We start from the raw sequence: 20,313 nt of genomic DNA, 5'->3' as shown, positions 1-20,313 counted from the left end.
AGGGTTGTGAGATCTAGCCCCGCGTCAGGCTTCGAGCTCAGCCAGAGTCTGCTTAAGACTCTCACTCTCCCTCGGCCCCTCCTTCCCACTCTCTCTAAAATAAATCTTTAATGGCATCAAAGAAATGTATATATATAAGCACTTACATTTTGCTATAGGCAAAGGTAGTTTTGGGGGGTTAGTAACTGAAAGTAGTTTCATACAGCTGCTAAATTTCATCCTAATATGGAATCTCTCCAGAAAGTTGGTTTTTTAAAAAATTAAACATGATATTACTGAAAGATGTTTTGTCATATCCTGCTTGGTTGTACTTGTAAACAGAAGCAGTTGGATAGTGAGACATTTCAGAGACGGCTGGGGAATTTGAGGCCTTTGAGTCAGTTCTTTGGAAACACAAAGAAGTACTGAAGATTAGGAAGAATTTTATTCACCTATGATAGAAGACTAGCATGTGACTCCTGATAAGTTTGGGGTACACGAGTTAGACTTTTGATCTCTTCTGGCTTAGTGTGTGTTGCTTGGCTCTGGGACTGTGAGTTGCTCAGCCACACCAAGGCTAAGATCTCAGATCTCAGTGCCAGGCCCCAAATATTACTTCCAAGGAACATTAGTTAGCATTTATTAGACTGGGAGAGTGTGATCGTTGTGGTTGTGCTAACAGACAAAGACAACCCATGTGTTTATGTTGCTTTGAGGTTAGAGATTTGCATTTATGTGGAGGTTAGCTTCGTCAGAAAGGAAACATTCATGGGGTTTTTACACATGCACTCCAGGACTGGCAGACTAGCAAAAGCCTTTGTGTATTTTTCTTCGTTCTTTTCTCCTGCTTACCAGATTATCTGTCTTTTGCTTCCTATGCCTGTTGTCATTATTGTTCCCTTCATGCTTCAGCCTGGAATCAGTGATTGACCGACCAGCCCTCATGGTTGTAAATGTTAACCATATGGCATTGCCCACCAGGCTTTAAATGAAGGGTCTCTGACCTATGACAGGGATAATGTATGTTTGGTTTTCATAACTCTTACTTCTGCTTCTGTCTTGGATAAAGGAGTTGTGACAGAGCAAACCAGAGTCATTATAGAAAGGGATAGATTACCTTTACCAATTTTCTTTATGCTATCTTGTTGTACCTGCTCATTCATTCATAAATTTTCAAAAGGTTCTGTCAAGTTGACTTCAACTTTGGGGAATAAATTATTTTTTTATCTCTCCCCCCCCATGGCCATCCAGGAATAAATTATTTTTAAAGATGGAAGTAATATAATTCATTATATTAACGACTAAAAAGTAAGAAAAACCACAAGATCATGTCAGTAGATGCAGAAAAGCATTTAGCAGAATTCAACACTTATTCATGATAAAAGCTCTCAGCAAACGTCATTCTCAGCCTGATATAGGGTGTCTATGAAAAAAATCTATGATTAATATTGTACATAATAGTGAAAGTCTGAATGCTTTCTCCTAAGATTGGGTATACAAGGCAAGGATTTCTGCTTTCACCACTCTGTTCAACATTTTACTGGAGGTTCATTCTAGCTAGTACAATAAAGCAAGAGAAACAGGTATACAGATTGGAAAGAAGAAAGTCTTTATACATAGACTACATGACTGTCTACATATAAAATCCTTAGGAATCTATAAAAAAAAAACTAACAAGTGAATTTAGCAAGGTCGTGGGATACAAGATTAGATACACAGAAGTCTGTTGTATATCTTGATATTAGCAATGAGCAGTTGGATACTGGACCTAAAAAGAAAAATAAAGACCTAAATGAATGGAGTGATGTGTCTCAATATTTTTAAGATGTTAGGTATTCTCAAATTGATCTGTGGAGTCAATCCCAATCAAAATCTCAACAGGTGTTTTTTGTGGAAATTAACAAGCTCTTCTAAAACTTATATGGAAATACAAATGATCTAAACAACTGTGGAAAAAAAACCAACATTGGAGGATTCACACTATCTGATTTTAAGGCTTACTATTCAGCTACAGTAACCAAGACAGTAGGTATTTTATAAAAGTAGACATATAGAATAGGAAGTCCAGAAATAGACCCACACCATATATGGACAATTAATTTTCAGTAAAGATGATAAGACAATTCACTGGGGAAGGATTTTCTTTTTAATAGTGCTGGAACAACTGGATATCTATATGCCAAAAAAGAATAACCAAAAAAAACCTTGACTCTTTCCACAAGGCATATACAAAAATTAACTCAAAATGAATCATATGTTAAGACCTAAAAAAAAAAAAAAACTTCCAGAAGAAAGCATAGATCTTACTGACTTTGGCTTAGGCAGTGATTTCTTAAATAGGACATAATACCCATGAACTGTAAAAGAAAGATTTGTTAGGGCGCCTGGGTGGCTAAGTCAGTTAAGGGTCCTGGGATCGAGCCCTGCGTCAGGCTCCCTGCTCGTCATGCGCTCACTCTCTCTCTCTCTCTCTCTGTCTCTCTTGCAAAAAAAAAATCTTAAAAAAAGAAATATTTGTTAGATTACATTTTATCAGCGTGCTAAAACATGTTCTTCAAAAGACACTTAAGAAAATGAATATACAAGGGGCGCCTGGGTGGCTCAGTTGGTTAAGCAACTGCCTTCGGCTCAGGTCATGATCCTGGAGTCCTGGGATCGAGTCCCACGTCGGGCTCCCTGCTTAGCGGGGGGTCTGCTTCTCCCTCTGACCCTCTTCCCTCTCGTGCTGTCTGTCTCTCATTCTCTCTCTCTCAAATAAATAAATAAAATCTTTAAAAAAAAAAAAAAAAGAAAATGAATATACAAATCAGAGGCCGTGACAAGATATTTTGCAGAACACATACCTCATAAAGGACTCGAATATATAAAAAAAACTCATAACTTAAGAAGAAGACACAAGTTTTGTTTTTTTTTTTAGACTTTATTTTTTTTGAAGCAGATTTAGGTTCACAGCAAAATTGAGAGGAAGGTACAGAGACTTCCTGTATATATTCTGCTCTCCCACCAGAGTATGGTACATTTGTTACAATAATAATTCAGTTTTAAAAAAGTAAAAAAGTTGAACAGGCACTTTACCAAAAATCATGTACAGATGGCAAATAAGCACATGCAAAGATGCTCAACATCATTAGTCATTAAAGAAATACAAATTGAAGTCACAATGAGATACCACTACACACCACCAAGAATGACTAAAATTAAAAATACCAGGTGTTGGGGCACATGGGTGGCTCCGTCGGTTAAGCATCTGACTCTTGATTTTGGCTCAGGTCATGATCTTGGGGTCATGAGATAGAGCCCCATATCGGGCTCCATACTGGGTGTCTAGCCTGCTTGGAATTCTCTCTCACTCCCTCTGCCCCTCCCCCTGCTCTCTCCCTCTCTGTCCCTGTCTAAAAAAAATAAAAATAAAAATCCCAGGTGTTGACAAGAACATGGGGCAACTGGAACTCTCATTGTTGCTCTTGGTAATGCAAAATGGTATAGTAATTTTGGAAAACAGTTTGGCAGTTTCTTATAAAGTTAAACATACGGTTACCATATGACCAAGCAGTCCTGCTTTTAGGTATTTAAAAGAAAGAAAGCACATACCCACACAAAACATATCCGTGTGAAATGTTCATAACAGTTCTAGTTATAATAGCTCAAAATTAGGAAGGATCCAAATGTCCATCAGCTGGTGAATGGATAAACAAATGGGTGTATCATGGCATATTACTCAGCAAACTACTAATACAGACAACAAAATAGATGAATAGTAAAAGCATTATGCTATGTGAAAGAAGCCACATAAAAAAGATTTCTTATGGATTGATTCAATTTATATGAAACTCAAGAAAAGGCAAAACTATAGGAATGGAAAATAGGTCAGTGGTTGCCAGGTGCCAGCAGATGGTGAGAGGTACTTTGTGTGGTGATGGAAGTGTTTATATCATGATTGTGGTGGTGGTTACTTGACTGTATTCATTTATCAAAATTAATTGTGTACTTAAAACTGACACCCTCCAAAAAAAAAGTGTCACAGAAAGTAATTTTATATGGATGGGTTCCAGAAACGGTGAGCACATTGACCAGAATTGAACATTTTTCTTTTTTTTTTTTTTTTTAAAGATTTTATTTATTTATTTGACAGAGGGAGAGACAGCGAGAGAGGGAACACAAGCAGGGGGAGAGGCAGAGGGAGAGGGAGAAGCAGGCTTCCCGCGGAGCAGGGAGCCCGATGCGGGGCTCGATCCCAGGACCCTGGGATCATGACCTGAGCCGAAGGCAGACGCTTAACGACTGAGCCACCCAGGCGCCCCTGAATTGAACATTTTTCATGGTGCAGCCACAAACTAAGATCCACATGTTATTTTCCAAGCCCAGTTAACAAATTCTCCTCTATCCAGAGGAGAATTACTGTTACTGTTACTTTTTCAACTCTAGGAAATGAGAAGGAAACTTCTACATGGTGATGGTGTGAAATTGTTGGATATATGTTACATTTGGGCTGACCAGTTTTTCATTTGTCTTATTTGACAGGAGTGCGAAACCAAGATTGCACAAGAGATCGCCAGTCTTTCAAAAGAGGATGTTTCCAAAGAAGAAATGAATGAAAATGAAGAAGTTATAAATATTCTCCTTGCTCAGGTAAGCTTAACTTTTTTTCTCTATTTTGCAAGATCCTTTTTAAAAAATAAAAATTGTACATATTTGAAGTATACAGCATGATGATTTGATAGACCTATATATACGTAGTGAAGTGATTACTACAGTGAAGCTAATTAACATTGTCTTCTCATCTAGTTACCTTTTTCTTTTGTGATGGGAGCACCTGAAATCCATTCCTTTAGTGTATTTCCAGTATTCAATACAGTATTATTAACTATAGTAATAGTCTAGATCTCTGGACTTACTCATCCTTTGTAATTGCAACTTTGTACCTTTTGACCAACATCTCCCCATTTTCCCCATCCCCAGCCTCTGGTAACCACTGTTCTGCTCTCTACTTCCATGAGTTCTACTTTTTTTTTTTTTTTTCAAAGATTCCACCTAGAAGTGAGATCATACAATGTCCGTCTTTCTCTGGCTTATTTCACTTAGCACAATGTCCTCCAGGTTTATCCATGTTATCAGAAATGGTAGGATTTCCTTCTTTCTCATGACTGAATAATACTCCTGTGTATATGTCTATACACACCCCACATCTTCTTTATCCATTTGTGCATTGACCATTGGGTTGTTTTCATATTTTGACTATTGTGAATAATGCTGCAGTAAACATGGCAGTGCAGGTTACCTCCTCAGTATCCTTTTCATTTCCGGTATAAACCCAGAGGTGGAATTGATGGGTCATATGGTAGTTCTGTTTTTTGAGGAACCTCCATTCTGTTTTACATAATGGCTGCATTCAGTTTACATTCCCACCAACAGTGTATAAGAGTTCCATTTTCTCTACATCCTTGCCAACAGTTGTTACCTTTTTTTTTTTTATAATAGCCATCCTAACAGTTGTGAGGTAATATCTCATCATGGGTTTTGATTTGCATTTTCCTGATAATAAGTGATGTTGAGCATCATTTGATATATCTGCTGGTCATTTGTAGGTCTTCTGTTTAGAAATGCCTATTCAGGTCCTTTGCCCATTTTTGAATTGGGTTGGTTGTGTTCTACCTGTTGAATTGGTTGCATTCTTTATAAATTTTGGATATTCACCCCTTATCTCATACATGGTTTGCAAATATTTTCTCCCATTCCATAGGGTGTCTCTGCACTCTGGTGACGTTTTCCTTTGCTGTGCAGAAGCTTTTTAGTTTTATGCTGTCCCATTTGTCTATTTTTTGCTTTAGTTGCCTGCTTTCTGGGTCATATCTAAAAATTCATTGCCTAGACCAGTGTCAGTGGACCTTTTCCTTATGTTTTTTTCTAATAGTTATATGGTTTAGGTCTTATATTTAAATCTTTTTTTTTATTATGTTAATGACCATACATTACATCATTAGTTTTTGATGTAGTGTTCCATGATTCATTATTTGCATATAACACCCAGTGCTCCATGCAGAACGTGCCCTCTTTAATACCCATCACCAGGCTAACCCATCCTGCCACCCCCCTCCCCTCTAGAACCCTCAGTTTGTTTTTCAAGAGTCCATCATCTCTCATGGTTCATCTCCCCCTCCGATTTCCCCTCCTTCATTCTTCCCCTCCTGCTATCTTCTTCTTTTTTTTTTTTTTTTAACATATAATGTATTATTTGTTTCAGAGGTACAGATCTGTGATTCAACAGTCTTGCACAATTCATAGCGCTCACCATAGCACATACCCTCCCCAATGTCTATCACCCAGCCACCCCATCCCTCCCACCCCCCACTCCAGCAACCCTCAGTTTGTTTCCTGAGATTAAGAACTCCTCATATGATCATATGATACATGTCTTTCATATGATAGATGTCTTTCTCTGATTGACTTATTACGCTCAGCATAACACTCTCCAGTTCTATCCACGTCGTTGCAAATGGCAAGATTTCAATCCTTTTGATGGCTGCATAATATTCCATTGTATATATAGATATACCACATCTTCTTTATCCATTCATCTGTCGATGGACATCTTGGCTCTTTCCACAGTTTGGCTATTGTGGACATTGCTGCTATAAACATCGGGGTGCATGTACCCCTTTGGATCCCTACATTTGTATCTTCGGGGTAAATACCCAGTAGTGCAGTTGCTGGGTCGTAGGGTAGCTCTATTTTCAACTTTTTGAGGAACCTCCATACTGTTTTCCAGAGTGGCTGCACCAGCTTGCATTCCCACCAACAGTGTAGGACGGTTCCCCTTTCTCTGCATCCCCGCCAACATCTGTCGTTTCGTGACTTCTTAATTTTAGCCATTCTGACTGGTGTGAGGTGGTATCTCATTGAGGTTTTGATTTGGATTTCCCTGATGCCGAGCGATGTTGAGCACTTCTTCATGTGTCTGTTGGCCATTTGGATGTCTTCTTTGGAAAAATGTCTGTTCATGTCTTCTGCCCATTTCTTGATTGGATCATTTGTTCTTTGGGTGTTGAGTTTAAGAAGTTCTTTATAGATTTTAGATACTAGCCCTTTATCTGATATGTCATTTGCAAATATCTTCTCCCATTCTGTCGGTTGTCTTTTGGTTTTGTTGACTGTTTCTTTTGCTGTGCAAAGCTTTTTATCTTGATGAGGTCCCAATAGTTCATTTTTGCCCTTGCTTCCCTTGCCTTTGGAAATGTTTCTAGGAGGAAGATGCTGCGGCTGAGGTCAAAGAGGTTGCTGCCTGTGCTCTCCTTTAGGATTTTGATGGACTGCTGTATCACATTGAGGTCTTTCAACCATTTGGAGTCTATTTTTGTGTGTGGTGTAAGGAAATGATCCAGTTTCATTCTTCTGCATGTGGCTGTCCAATTTTCCCAACACCATTTGTTGAAGAGACTGTCTTTTTTCCATTGGACATTCTTTCCTGCTTTGTCTAAGATGAGTTGACCATAAGAGTTGAGGGTCCATTTCTGGGCTCTCTATTCTGTTCCATTGATCGATGTGTCTGTTTTTGTGCCAGTACCATACTGTCTTGATGATGACAGCTTTGTAATAGAGCTTGAAGTCCGGATTGTGATGCCACCAGCTTTGCTTTTCTTTTTCAACATTCCTCTGGCTATGTGGGGTCTTTTCTGGTTCCATACAAATTTTAGCATTATTTGTTCCATTTCTTTGAAAAAAGTGGATGGTATTTTGATGGGGATTGCATAGAATGTGTAGATTGCTCTAGGTAGCATTGACATCTTCACAATATTTGTTCTTCCAATCCATGAGCATGGAATGTTTTTCCATTTCTTTGTGTCTTCCTCAGTTTCTTTCATGAGTATTTTATAGTTTTCTGAGTACAGATCCTTTGCCTCTTTGCTTAGATTTATTCCTAGGTATCTTATGGTTTTGGGTACAACTGTAAATGTGATCGACTCCTTAATTTCTCTTTCTTCTGTCTCATTGTTGATGTATAGGAATGCCGCTGATTTCTGTGCATTGATTTTATATCCTGCCACTTTACTGAATTCCTGTATGAGTTCTAGCAGTTTTGGGGTGGAGTCTTTTGGGTTTTCCACATAAAGTATCATATCATCTGCAAAGAGTGAGAGTTTGACTTCTTCTTTGCCTATTTGGATGCCTTTTATTTCTTTTTGTTGTCTGATTGCTGTGGCTAGGACTCCTAATACTGTGTTGAATAGCAGTGGTGATAGTGGACATCCCTGCCATGTTCCTGACCTTAGGCGGAAAGCTCTCAGTTTTTCCCCATTGAGAATGATATTTGCTGTCGGTTTTTCATAGATGGCTTTTATGATATTGAGGTATGTACCCTCTATCCCTATACTCTGAAGAGTTTTGATCAAGAAAGGATGCTGTACTTTGTCAAATGCTTTTTCTGCATCTATTGAGAGGATCATATGGTTCTTGTTCTTTCTTTTATTAATGTATTGTATCACATTGATTGATTTGTGGATGTTGAACCAACCTTGCAGCCCAGGGATAAATCCCACTTGGTCGTGGTGAATAATCCTTTTAATGTACTGTTGGATCCTATTGGCTAGTATTTTGGTGAGAATTTTTGCATCCGTGTTCATCAAGGATGAACCCTTTTTGATGGGGTCTTTGTCTGGTTTTGGGATCAAGGTAATGGTGGCCTCATAAAACGAGTTTGGAAGTTTTCCTTCCATTTCTGTTTTTTTGGAACAGTTTCAGAAGAATAGGTATTAATTCTTCTTCAAATGTTTGGTAGAATTCCCCTGGGAAGCCATCTGGCCCTGGGCTTTTGTTTGTTGGGAGATAATTGATTACTGCTTCAATTTCCTTAGTGGTTATAGGTCTGTTCAGATTTTCTATTTCTTCCTGGTTCAGTTTTGGTAGTTGATACATCTCTAGGAATGCATCCGTTTCTTCCAGATTATCTAATCTGCTGGCATATAGTTGCTCATAATATGTTCTTATAATTGTTTGTATTTCTTTGGTGTTGGTTGTGATCTCTCCTTTTTCATGATTTTGTTGATTTGGGTCCTTTCTCTTTTCTTTTTGATAAGTCTTGCCAGGGGTTTATCAATCTTGTTAATTCTTTCAAAGAACCAGCTCCTAGTCTTATTGATCTGTTCTACTGTTCTTTCAGTTTCTGTTTCATTGATTGCTGCTCTGATCTTTATGATTTCTCTTCTCCTGCTGGGTTTAGGCTTTATTTGCTGTTCTTTCTCCAGCTCCTTTAGGTGTAGGGTTAGGTTGTGTACTTGAGACCTTTCTTGTTTCTTGAGAAAGGCTTGTGTTGCTATATACTTTCCTCTTAGGACTGCCTTTGCTGTATCCCAAAGATTTTGAATAGTTGTGTTTTCATTTTCATTTGTTTCCATGAATTTTTTTAATTCTTCTTTAATTTCCTGGTTGACCCATTCATTCTTTAGGAGGATGCTCTTTAGCCTCCATGTATTTGAGTTCTTTCTGACTTTCCTCTTGTGAGTGAGTTCTAGTTTCAAAGCATTGTGGTCTGAAAATAGGCAGGGAATGATCCCAATCTTTTGGTACCGGTTCAGACCTGATTTGTGATCTAGGATGTGATCTATTCTGGAGAATGTTCCATGGGCACTAGAGAAGAATGTGTATTCTGTTGCTTTGTGATGGAATGTTCTGAATATATCTGTGAAGTCCATTTGGTCCAGTGTGTCATTAAAAGTCTTTATTTCCTTGTTGATCTTTTGCTTAGATGATCTGTCCATTTCAGTGAGGGGGGTGTTAAAGTCCCCCACTATTATTGTATTGTTGTCGATGTGTTTCTTTGCTTTTGTTATTAATTGGCTTATATAATTGGCTGCTCCCATGTTAGGGGCATAGATATATACAGTTGTTGATCTTCTTGTTGGATAGACCCTATAATTAGGATATAGTGTCCTTCCTCATCTCTTATTACAGTCTTTGGTTTAAAATCTAATTTGTCTGATATAAGGATTGCCACCCCAGCTTTCTTTTGGTGTCCATTAGCATGGTAAATAGTTTTCCACCCCCTCACTTTCAATCTGGGGGTGTCTTTGGGTCTAAAATGAGTCTCTTGCAGACAGCATATTGATGGGTCTTGTTTTTTTTATCCAGTCTGATAGCCCCTGTCTTTTGATTGGGGCATTTAGCCCATTTACATTCAGGGTAACTATTAAAAGATATGAATTTAGTGCCATTGTATTGCCTGTAAGGTGACTATTACCGTATATTGTCTGTGTTCCTTTCTGGTCTATGTTACTTTTAGGCTCTCTCTTTGCTTAGAGGACCCCTTTCAATATTTCTTGTAGGGCTGGTTTCGTGTTTGCAAGTTCCTTTAGTTTTTGTTTGTCCTGGAAGCTTTTTATCTCTCCTTCTATTTTCAGTGACAGCCTAGCTGGATATACTATTCTTGGCTGCATATTTTTCTCATTTAGTGCTCTGAATATGTCATGGCTGTCCTTTCTGGCCTGCCAGGTCTCTGTGGATAGATCTGTTGCCAATCTAATGTTTCTACCATTGTAGGTTACATATCTCTTGTCCTGGGCTGCTTTCAGGATTTTCTCTTTGTCTCTGAGACTCGTGAGTTTTACTATTAGGTGTCAGGGTGTTGACCTATTTTTATTGATTTTGAGAGGGGTTCTCTGTGCCTCCTGGATTTTGATGCCTGTTTCCTTCCCCAAATTAGGGAAGTTCTCTGCTGTAATTTGCTCCAGTATACCTTCGGCCCCTCTCTCTCTTTCTTCTTCTGGGATCCCACTTATTCTAATGTTGTTTTGTCTTACGGTATCACTTATCTCTCAAATTCTGCCCTCGTGATCCAGTAGTTGTTGATCTCTCTTTTTCTCAGCTTCTTTATTTTCCATCATTTGGTCTTCTATATCACTAATTCTTTCTTCTGCCTCATTTATCCTAGCAGTTAGAGCCTCCATTTTTGATGGCACCTCATTAATAGCCTTTTTTGATTTTGACTTGGTTAGATTTTAGTTCTTTTATTTCTCCAGAAAGGGTTTCTCTAATAATTTCCATGCTTTTTTCAAGCCCAGCTAGTATCTTTAAAATCATCATTCTGAACTCTAGTTCCGACATCGTACTAATGTCCGTATTGATTAGGTCCCTGGCAGTCGGTACTGCCTCTTGTTCTCTTTGTTGAGGTGATTTTTTCCGTCTTGTCATTTTGTCCAGGGGAGAATAGATGAACGAGAGAACAAAATGCTAACAGGGTAACAACGTCCCCAGAAAATATACACTAAACAAATCAGAAAAGACCTGAAAATGGGGAAAGAGAAAGGGAAAGAAAGAAAAAAGAAAAAGAAAAAAACAAAAACAGAACAAAAAAACCATATGATCAAATATGATCAGGCTGGTGCATAGATCAGTGCCACACACTAGATTTTGGGCATATTTTGGTCTGTTAGAAGACAGTGCCTCTCAAAATTTTAAAGAAAGAAAAACTTATATATGTACAAAAATAAGGGTTAATATGAAGGGATGGAATATGACTGCAAAGATGAAAATTATAAAAGATTTTATAAAAGGAATTGATAAGAAGTTGGTTGAAAAAAGAAAGAAGAGGATTTAAAAAAAAAAGGGAGAGAATGTGATCAGGCAGGAGACTAGAACAAAGCCATACACTAGAGTTTTAGGGTATATTTTGATCTGTTAGAAGAAACTGTATCTCAAAATTTTAAAGAGAGAGCAACTTATATATATATATACCAAAAATAAGGGTAACTGCTATGAAGGGATAGAATATGACTCTAAAAATGAAAAATAAAAAATATTTTTTAAAAAAGGGATTGATAAGATGTTGGTTGAAAAAGGGAAAAAGAAAAAGTAAAAAAAAAAATTAAAAAAAAAATTAACTTTGAAAGACTGAAGAATCATGGTAAAAAAGCCATGAATTCTATGTGCAGTATTCCCCTAGTGCTGGAGTTCTGCCATTCTCATTGATGGGTAAACTTGATCTTGGCTAGCTGTTCTTGCTGATCTCTTGGGGGAGGGGCCCGTTGCCGTGGTTCCCAAATGTCTTTGCTGGAGGCAGAATTGCCCCGCCCTTGCTGGGTCCGGGCTAAGTAATCTGCTCGGGTTTGCTCTCGGGAGCTTTTGTTCCCTGCCAACTTTCGGTATAGGTTTGGAGGACGAGAATGAAAATGGCAGCCTCCCAATCTCCGCCCCGGAGGAAACTCGGGGCCCCACTCCTCAGTGAGCCCCCAGAGAAAAGCAATCACTCCCGTCTCCCCAGTCTCCGGCAGCACTCCGTGCTCACCCGGCCTGTGACCGAGCATTTCTATCTCTGGCCCCCGACCCCGTGTGGAGTCTCCAAACCCAGCAGATCCCTGCGGTGCGCTCCCACGCTGCTCCTCCCGGGGGAGGAAGGTGAGTCTCCCCGGATCTGCCGCTTGTTGGGTCCCTGCTGGAGGTGCAGTGGCCCACCTGTGCTGTGCATCACAGTTTATGGCAACCCCGAGCTGTGAGCCTGCTCCTCGGCTCCTCTGCAGCTGGCTTCCCCGCTCCGATACCTGGGAGCTCTGCTGCGCTCAGGCACCCCCGGTCTTTCTGTGACCCCGTGGGTCCTGAGACCACACTGTCCCAGCGAGGGTTCCACTCCCCGCTTAGCCACTGGAGCAACATCCCTCAGCAGAGCCCACGTCTAAAAGTTCTGATTTTGTGCTCCGCTGCTCTATCACTTGCCAGAAGTGGCCAACGGAGGCCCCCTCCCCCGCTGTCTATCTTCCGGAATATTGCCTCGGATTCACTTCTTCGCACGTCCTACATTCCAGAAAGTGGTCGCTTTTCTGTTCAGAGAGTTGTTGCTGTTCTTTTCTTTGATCTCCTGTTGAGTTCATAGGTGTTTAGAATGGTTTGATCCCTATCTAGCTGAATTCCTGGGACCAGAGGAAATCCAGCTCTCCTACACCTCCGCCATCTTGCTCCGCCCCTCTTATATTTAAATCTTTAATTCATTATGAGTTGATTTATATATATGAAGTGAGATAAGGGTCCAATTTTATTCTTTTGCATGTGGAAGACAAGTTTCCCTATACCATTCATTGAAGGGATGGTCCTTTCCCTATATGTGTTCTTGGCACCTTTGCAAAGATCTATATAAATGTGTGGATTTATTTTTGGGCTCTCTGTTTCCCTCTATTGGTCTCTGTCTTTTTCTGCCAGTACCATACTGTTTTATTAAAGCTTTTGAAATCAATATACTTTGAAATCAGGTAGTGTGATGCCTCCAACTTCGTTCCTTTTGTTCAGGATTGCTTTGACTATTAACAGTTTGTTTTGGTTCTCTATAAATTTTAGGATTGTTTTTTTCTGTTTCTGTGAAAAACACCATTGGAATTTTGAATCTTTAGATCTCTTTGGGTAGTATGAACATTTTAACAATATTAGTTCTTCTGATCTATGAACATGGGATATTTTTCCATTTATTTGTGTCTTCAGTTTTTTTCATCAGTGTTTTAGTTTCAATAGATCTTTCACTCCCTTGGTTAAATTTATTCTAAGTATTTTATTTTTTGATGCTGTTGTAAATGGAATTTTCTTCATTTCTTTTTCAGGTAGTTTGCTAGTGTACAGAAATACAACTGATTTTTATATGTTGATTTTATATTCTGCAACTTTACTGAATTGGTTTAACAGGTTTTTTTGTTTTTTATTGTTTTTGGTAGAGTCTTTAGGGTTTTCTATATATAAAATCACATTGTCTGCAAACAGAGACAATTTTACTTCTTTCTAATTCGGATACCTTTTCCTTGTCTAATTACTCTGGCTAGGACTTCCAGTACTAAATAGTGAATAGAAGTGGTGAGAGTGAGCATGATTGTGTTGTTTCTGATCTTAGAGGAAATGCTTTTAACCTTTTAACTGTTGAGTATGTTACCTGTGGGCTTGCCATATGTGGCCTTTATTATGTTGATGTGTGTTCCTTCTATACTTTGTTAAGACTTTGGAAAAATTTTGTCAAATGCTTTTTTGCATCTACTGAGATGATCATAGGATTTTTATCTCTCATTCTGTCAATGCGGTGTATCACATTTATTGATTTGCATATGTTGAACTATCCTTGCACTCCAGAGATAAATCCCACTTGATCATGTTGTGTGATCTTTTTAATGTGTTGTTGAATTTGGTCTGCTGGTATGTTGTTGAGGATTTTTGCATCTGTGTTCATCAGGGATATCAGCCTGTAACTTTCTTGTAGTGTCTTTGGCTCTGGGACAAGGGTAATGCTGGCCTTGTAAAAGGAGGTTTGGGAGCATTTTTAAGTTTTCTTGGAAGAGTTTGAAAAAGATTGGCATTATTTCTTCAAATATTTGGTAGAATTCACTTGTGAAGCCATCTGGTCCTGGTTTTTGCTTGGTTAGGCAATTTTTGATTCCTGATTCAATCTTTGTGCCGCTCTGTTCAGATACTCAATCTTTATGATTCAGTCTTGGCAGCTAATATGTTTCTAAGAACATATCCATTTCTTCTAGGTTATCCAGTTTGTTGGTGTATAAATGCTTATAGTAGTCTCTTAAAATGTTCCTTATTTCTTTGGTATCAATTGTAATGTTTCCTCTTTCATTTATAGTTTTGAGTTCTCTCTTTTACTCTAGTTAAAGGTGTGCCAATTTTGTTTTTTCAAAAAACCAACTCTTAGTTTTATTGATCTTTTATATTGATTTTCTAGTCTCTATTTCATTTATTTCTGCTCTGATCTGTATCATTTCCTCCCTTCTGCTAATTTTAGGGTTAGTTTGTTCTTTTTCTAGTTCCTTTCTAGTTCCTTGAGGTGGAGAGATAGGTTGTTTCAGATCTTTTTTCTTAATGAAGGCATTTATACCATAAACTTCCTCTTCGAGCTGCTTTTGCTGCATCCTGTACTTTTGATGTTGTGTTTCAACTTTGATTCATCTCTAGATAATTTGATTTCGTCTTTGACCTGTTGCTTGTTCAGGAGTGTGTTGCAAGACTCTTAGTGGTCATCATTTATTAAATTTGAGAAGCTCAACTACATAGGTGTAAATCTTTTAAAGAAACTTGTAAGATGATATGGCAGCCTTAGAGGGATCAGGCCTGTTGTATTTGGTCTTACCTTTATTTGGTGTTTGCTTAAGTGTTCAGCTGGAGAAAGAAACTACCTTCTACTGATTACTTCTTACTAGACACTGTTCTAGGTGCTTTACTTAATTTCATTTTATCTGCACACAGGTCTGAGTTATAGGTGTTTTCCCCAACTTATAGATTAGTTGCACTTGTTCCATATTAATGAGATTGGACTTTAATACATATTTTAAGACATGTTCTTCCTGACCACAAAGTTTGGGATCCTTGAAATGTAACGGTATAGATTTTATCTGATTGTTCTTGCTGATAATATCTGTTTAGATATTTTGACTTTATTCTTTGTGGTTGAAGGTTGTTGGAGATGAGTTGTTTTATTATTCATTCATTGATTTGACAAATAGTTCTTGAGTATCTATTGTTCTAGGCATAGAGCTGAAGATGAGCTCCTTTCTTTCTCTCTGAATTTCTTAAGTCAACCTTACTCTGTTCTGGAATCTTCCAGACTTTCACCAGAAATGAATGAAATTCTAGGCTCTGACAGCAGAGTCTGTACTCCCAGAAACCCATAGATGTGGGATACCTAAAGCCGGACAAGTTCCAGTCCTTTTCTGTCACTTGAGAAAGACTATGTTTTGCCTGCCAAGGACACATAGCTCTTCCCCTGAAGACAAGATGAAGTCCCAGATTATGTCTTTATTTCAAAGTTTTCCAGTCTCATATTTCTCAGCACATTAGCTTTACTAGGTGCACTGGGGTAAAGGGAAAACATCTGTTTAGAAACCCGTGGGGAAGGACCACTGCATATCCCATCTCCCAAGAGCTTGCTCATGCTTGCCAGGGTCTTTGAGTAGTTCCCTCTAGAACTTGACCACAGTGTCTTTCAGGTTCGATCACAGGTGCTTATCTGGATACCTAGGAGTTGGGAAGGAAATGCTGTAGACCTTTGCCTCCAACTCCTCGTTTTCATAGCCATACATTCCTGCCTCTGAAATTCTGCTTTGGTTCTTTTCTCTAGGTTGGAGGGGTTAGGTAGATCTTGGACAGATAGGGTTCCCCGCCCCTCTTTTGGTGATTCAGTTTTAGAAATGCATAGTCTGTGAAAACAGAATATTTACAATTTATCATCTCCAGTGACATGGGTTGAGGAGGATGGTGGCTTTTGGTGAGGAGAAAAGATTTCTTCTGGGAACATCTTCCCTTTACTAGATCTCCTTTAAGGTGATCCTGACATCAGCTGTATATCTCCTGGGTCCTTCTCCCAGTGCACCGTCAAGGGCCATCTTGACCCTGAAATAGATACTCCCTTTACTGATAGGTGGGAAGGCATTCAGGAGGGACTGAGACTCAAAAACAGACATAGTCACTTGACCTTTGGCTTTGTGCCCAATGTGATGGCCTCATAGGGAAGCTTTGCAAAACGAGGACATGGGATTCCTAGGTGGCATTTTATGTCTTGAGAAAAATCTAGACAATACTCCTAGAGGGCCTTTTCTCAGAGATCCTTTTCTTGACATTAAGGAAATAGGATACAAGCTTTGCAGTCCAAGCCTGCCTGTAACTTGTGTTATGTATGTATGTATGGGGCTAAAGAATTCAAGGGAACATAGGAGAACCCAGAAAAGTGACATTTCCTAGACTCATACTCTCAAAGGTGTTCACCAGTGATCATTATTTCAGGAGAATGAGATCCTGACTGAACAGGAGGAGCTTCTAGCCATGGAGCAGTTTTTACGCCGACAGATTGCCTCAGAAAAAGAAGAGATTGAACGCCTCAGAGCTGAGATCGCTGAAATTCAGAGGTAAAGGAAAGCAGAGGGTTTTAAGTTTGCAAGAATGTTTAGTTAAATATAAACATAAAATTGTTTCAGCTCTCAGACTTTCATACAAAAGAACTAGACATCCAAATCACTTGTCTTTAAGTTTCTTTCTCTTTGTTTTTAAGATTTATTTGAGAGAGAGAGAGTGTATGCAGTTGGGGGCGGGAGGAGAGGGAGAGAGAGAATCTCAAGTAAACTCTCTGCCGAGCATGGAGCCCGACCAGGGGTCGATTCCATGACCCTGAGATCATGACCTGAGCTGAAGCCGAGTCGGACGCTCAACTGACTGAGCCACCCAGGCGCCCCTAAGTTTCTTCTTGATTAAGTCTTGAGAATGGTGCTATATTAAGCCAGTTCATGAAAAGCTGGTGAATCTAAAGGGTAGGAAAGGAGCAGCATTCCTTCCTCTGCTCACCGGTCCTTTTCTCTTGGCCTCCCGCCCACAGCCGTCAGCAGCATGGCCGCAGTGAGACTGAGGAGTACTCCTCCGACAGTGAGAGTGAGAGTGAGGATGAAGAGGAGCTTCAGATCATCCTGGAGGACTTACAGAGGCAGAACGAAGAGCTAGAAGTGAGCACTGGCTTCCCGAAACTTGTAGAGGCCGCCTCTTTCCCTTAGAAGTTGTCTTCCTTTCCTTGGGAAACAGCGGGGAGGCTGAGTAGAGAGGAGTTTAGGGGACATCTCACCAGAGTGTGCAGGGTGTGAGCTGGTCCTGGCCGAGCACACAGCACAGGTGTGACCTCACCGGGCATCCCTGGGTGTGGTGACCTTTCCCTTCCACTTATGGGGAGCCCCACCTGACTGCCTTGAACAGTTGTGGAAGATCTGGGCTAACTTCCCAGAGATCAACAGAAGGAGAAATGCTGGTGGAGGAAGGAAAAGTCTCCTGACTCACCTGTGGGTAAAATGGGGACAAAGTTTTCTCTCATCCCTTAACCCTTGAAGCAGCCAGTGTGAATAAACTTGGCCCTAGGGATCTGGGAGGCAAGCGCATGGTGAAATGAAAGCAAGAGATTTACATGATCCTGATCAGAACTTCCTTCTTACCCCAGATTAATCATTGTCTCCGGATGTTTTACCTCAGGGTTGAGAGAAAGCCATTCTTGTCTTAGATTTTAAGAATGGTGGGACAACTTTGTTTCTCTCATCCTGGTGCATTCAGCTGCTGGGGCAGATCAGAGCCACCCACTGCATAGAAAACTAGAATTCCACACCAACAGTAAGTCCTATGGACAGGGTTGAGAGGGGCAGCGCACCTAGGCTCAGGTCCCGGAACACTTGCAGCAGCCAGGGGCGTGTTGTGGGAGAAGCGGAGCAGCGGGTGGGGCCCTGGGCCACCATGTAGCTTCCCTTCTTTAGAAGGGCGTCACGTTGGCACTCTATTTTGCTTTCTTAACATTTTACAGATCATATGAAAATCCTAAGTAGGAAAATGTTCCAGAATTGTAGTACTTAGGATATGGGCTTAGCTGCTGTAACAAAGAAAATACTCTCTCGTGGTTTGAACAAGGCAGTTCTATGCCTCGCCTGGCAGACATCTAGGTCTCCCACCCTCCACGTGAGTGGAAAACACTTGGGGTCCAGAGTAGCCCCTTAGGTCTTAGCCACTCTTAGCAGGAAGGGGGAAGGAACCCAAGAATGCCTGGTGGTTAAGGGCAAGTGGCACAAGTGGAAGGCAACGCTTCTGCTCACACCCTGTCAGCAGAGGCCCCTGGCCACAGCTAGCTGCGGGGGAGGCCGGGAGACACGTGCTGCATGCGAAGGCCTCCGTCTCGGGAGGTCAGCAGAGTTTGGGATTAGCTACTGAGCTGCCTTGGCTCTGCTGAAGGAGTGCAATAATGTAGAACTGATAGCTCTCTAGTTTGCCTGAGTAGCCCGGTTCACAAAAGACAAAGGACATCCACTTTTGAGACAAGTCTGGGATTTTATCCTATCTCTAACTTCTCCCTCTGCTGGTACAGTCACTTCTATCTTCCACTTACTTAAGGGCTGGTCCGGAGCCCATAAATTAAACCTATTTTAAACACTAAAATACTTAATATTTAATATCCTTAAGCAGATTGTTTTCTGTTGGTGCATTTATCTTTCCCAGATGTGTTTACTCTTCTGTACTGAGCAGAATTTTGTGCATTCTGGGTCAAGGTCTTTACGTGTCTCATTTGCATATTCATGTTCTCTTCTGCTGTTTCGCAACTAAGTTGACTAAAACATAGATTCTTGTGTAGGATACCCTTGCTAACTGTCCCCCGTTCCTGAATCATTGTCCTTTTGCCCTTCCTGCTTCCATGACAACTGTTCCTTTGTCATTCCTCAAGATAAAGAACAATCATTTGAATCAAGCAATTCACGAAGAGCGAGAGGCCATCATCGAACTGCGGGTGCAGCTGCGCCTGCTCCAGCTGCAGCGAGCCAAGCCCGAGGCGCAGGCGCAGGACGATGACGAGCCCGAGAGGCGGCCGGGCGCCCTGGAGCAGGCCAAGCCGTCCCCGGGCAGAGACAGGAAGGAGACGCCCATCTGAGCAGCCCGAGCGGCACGGGACCCCCAGACCCAATGAGACCTGTGCATCTTACTGTAACCCTGAGAGTCGGAGTGCACAACTCTCTGCTGTACATTCTGTAAAGATGTCTTTTCTTCTCAGACTCTTCCTTCTTTTCACACGTGTGACTTCTCCGCGCCAGGCTCAGGTTACACGGAGGACAAAGCAGTGAGCGCAGTGTGGGCTTGTAGGGGACAGATGAGTTTTCCAGATAGTGTCAGCTTATTTGAAGATTAATTTTCTTTGTTAACTTAAAACTATTTTAACCCTTGAGTGGCTTCTTTTTAAACCAAAAATCGTCTTTCTTTGCTTTTTTATTATAGCAGAATCAGGATCTCTTTCTCTTGTTCAAGGGGTTGGGAACCAAACAAGGTAAATACTGTTCCTGCCTTGTGGATTGCCCCATAGTCTCACCCTCCGGGATCTCTGCTTACTAGTCACTCTTGCTTGTGCCTTTTACACCTTTTTGGTGCAGATTATATAATGGGGAGCTGCCTCATATTTCCTGACTGGCCAGAACGGCTCTTACTGAGGTTACCTTTACCCACCCTTGTCACCCTCTCCTTTGACGGTCCTAACCCACAGTCCATGAGCCTGAGTCACAGGATGGCCTAGCTGGTCACAGACAGAGCTGCTGGTGGAGCCTGCCCCCTGGCCCCCCTCCTCCCCCACCCCCCCCTCCCCCCGCAGTGGAGGAGTAGCCACCTCGCTCCTGCTGATCAGCATGTGCTTTTCACTGGATTGGTCGAAGGTAGCTGCCTGGCCTGAGGCATCCACCAGAGGATCTGTTTCTGAACCCAGACATCTTCTGTGTGACTCATCTGCCATTAAACACGGAATGACCGAGATTGCTTGCTTGGGCTAGAATGTAAAAGTCTCTTTGCCTGAATAAGCCATATATGCTCTTAAACAAAAAA

At 40.7% G+C, this 20,313-nt stretch overlaps 1 protein-coding gene across 2 annotated transcripts in view; it reads left to right on the top strand.

The window, feature by feature from the left end:
- RALBP1 (ralA binding protein 1) overlaps positions 1 to 19,524 on the top strand; it is a 62,972-nt gene extending 43,448 nt beyond the window's left edge. For both annotated transcript variants that reach the window (XM_032397846.1, XM_032397845.1), the window contains exons 7-10: positions 4,501 to 4,608; positions 16,720 to 16,841; positions 17,306 to 17,429; positions 19,175 to 19,524. In XM_032397846.1, the coding sequence (XP_032253737.1) occupies positions 4,501 to 4,608; positions 16,720 to 16,841; positions 17,306 to 17,429; positions 19,175 to 19,378 (558 nt within the window). In that variant the 3' untranslated portion in view covers positions 19,379 to 19,524. The remainder of the gene's footprint in view (positions 1 to 4,500; positions 4,609 to 16,719; positions 16,842 to 17,305; positions 17,430 to 19,174) is intronic.
- Positions 19,525 to 20,313: the final 789 nt, after the last annotated feature.

This window comes from Phoca vitulina, unplaced genomic scaffold, assembly GCF_004348235.1.
Source record: "Phoca vitulina isolate PV1807 unplaced genomic scaffold, GSC_HSeal_1.0 scaffold105, whole genome shotgun sequence".
Lineage (NCBI taxonomy): Eukaryota > Metazoa > Chordata > Mammalia > Carnivora > Phocidae > Phoca > Phoca vitulina.
This window is presented reverse-complemented; position numbering and strand designations above follow the sequence as displayed.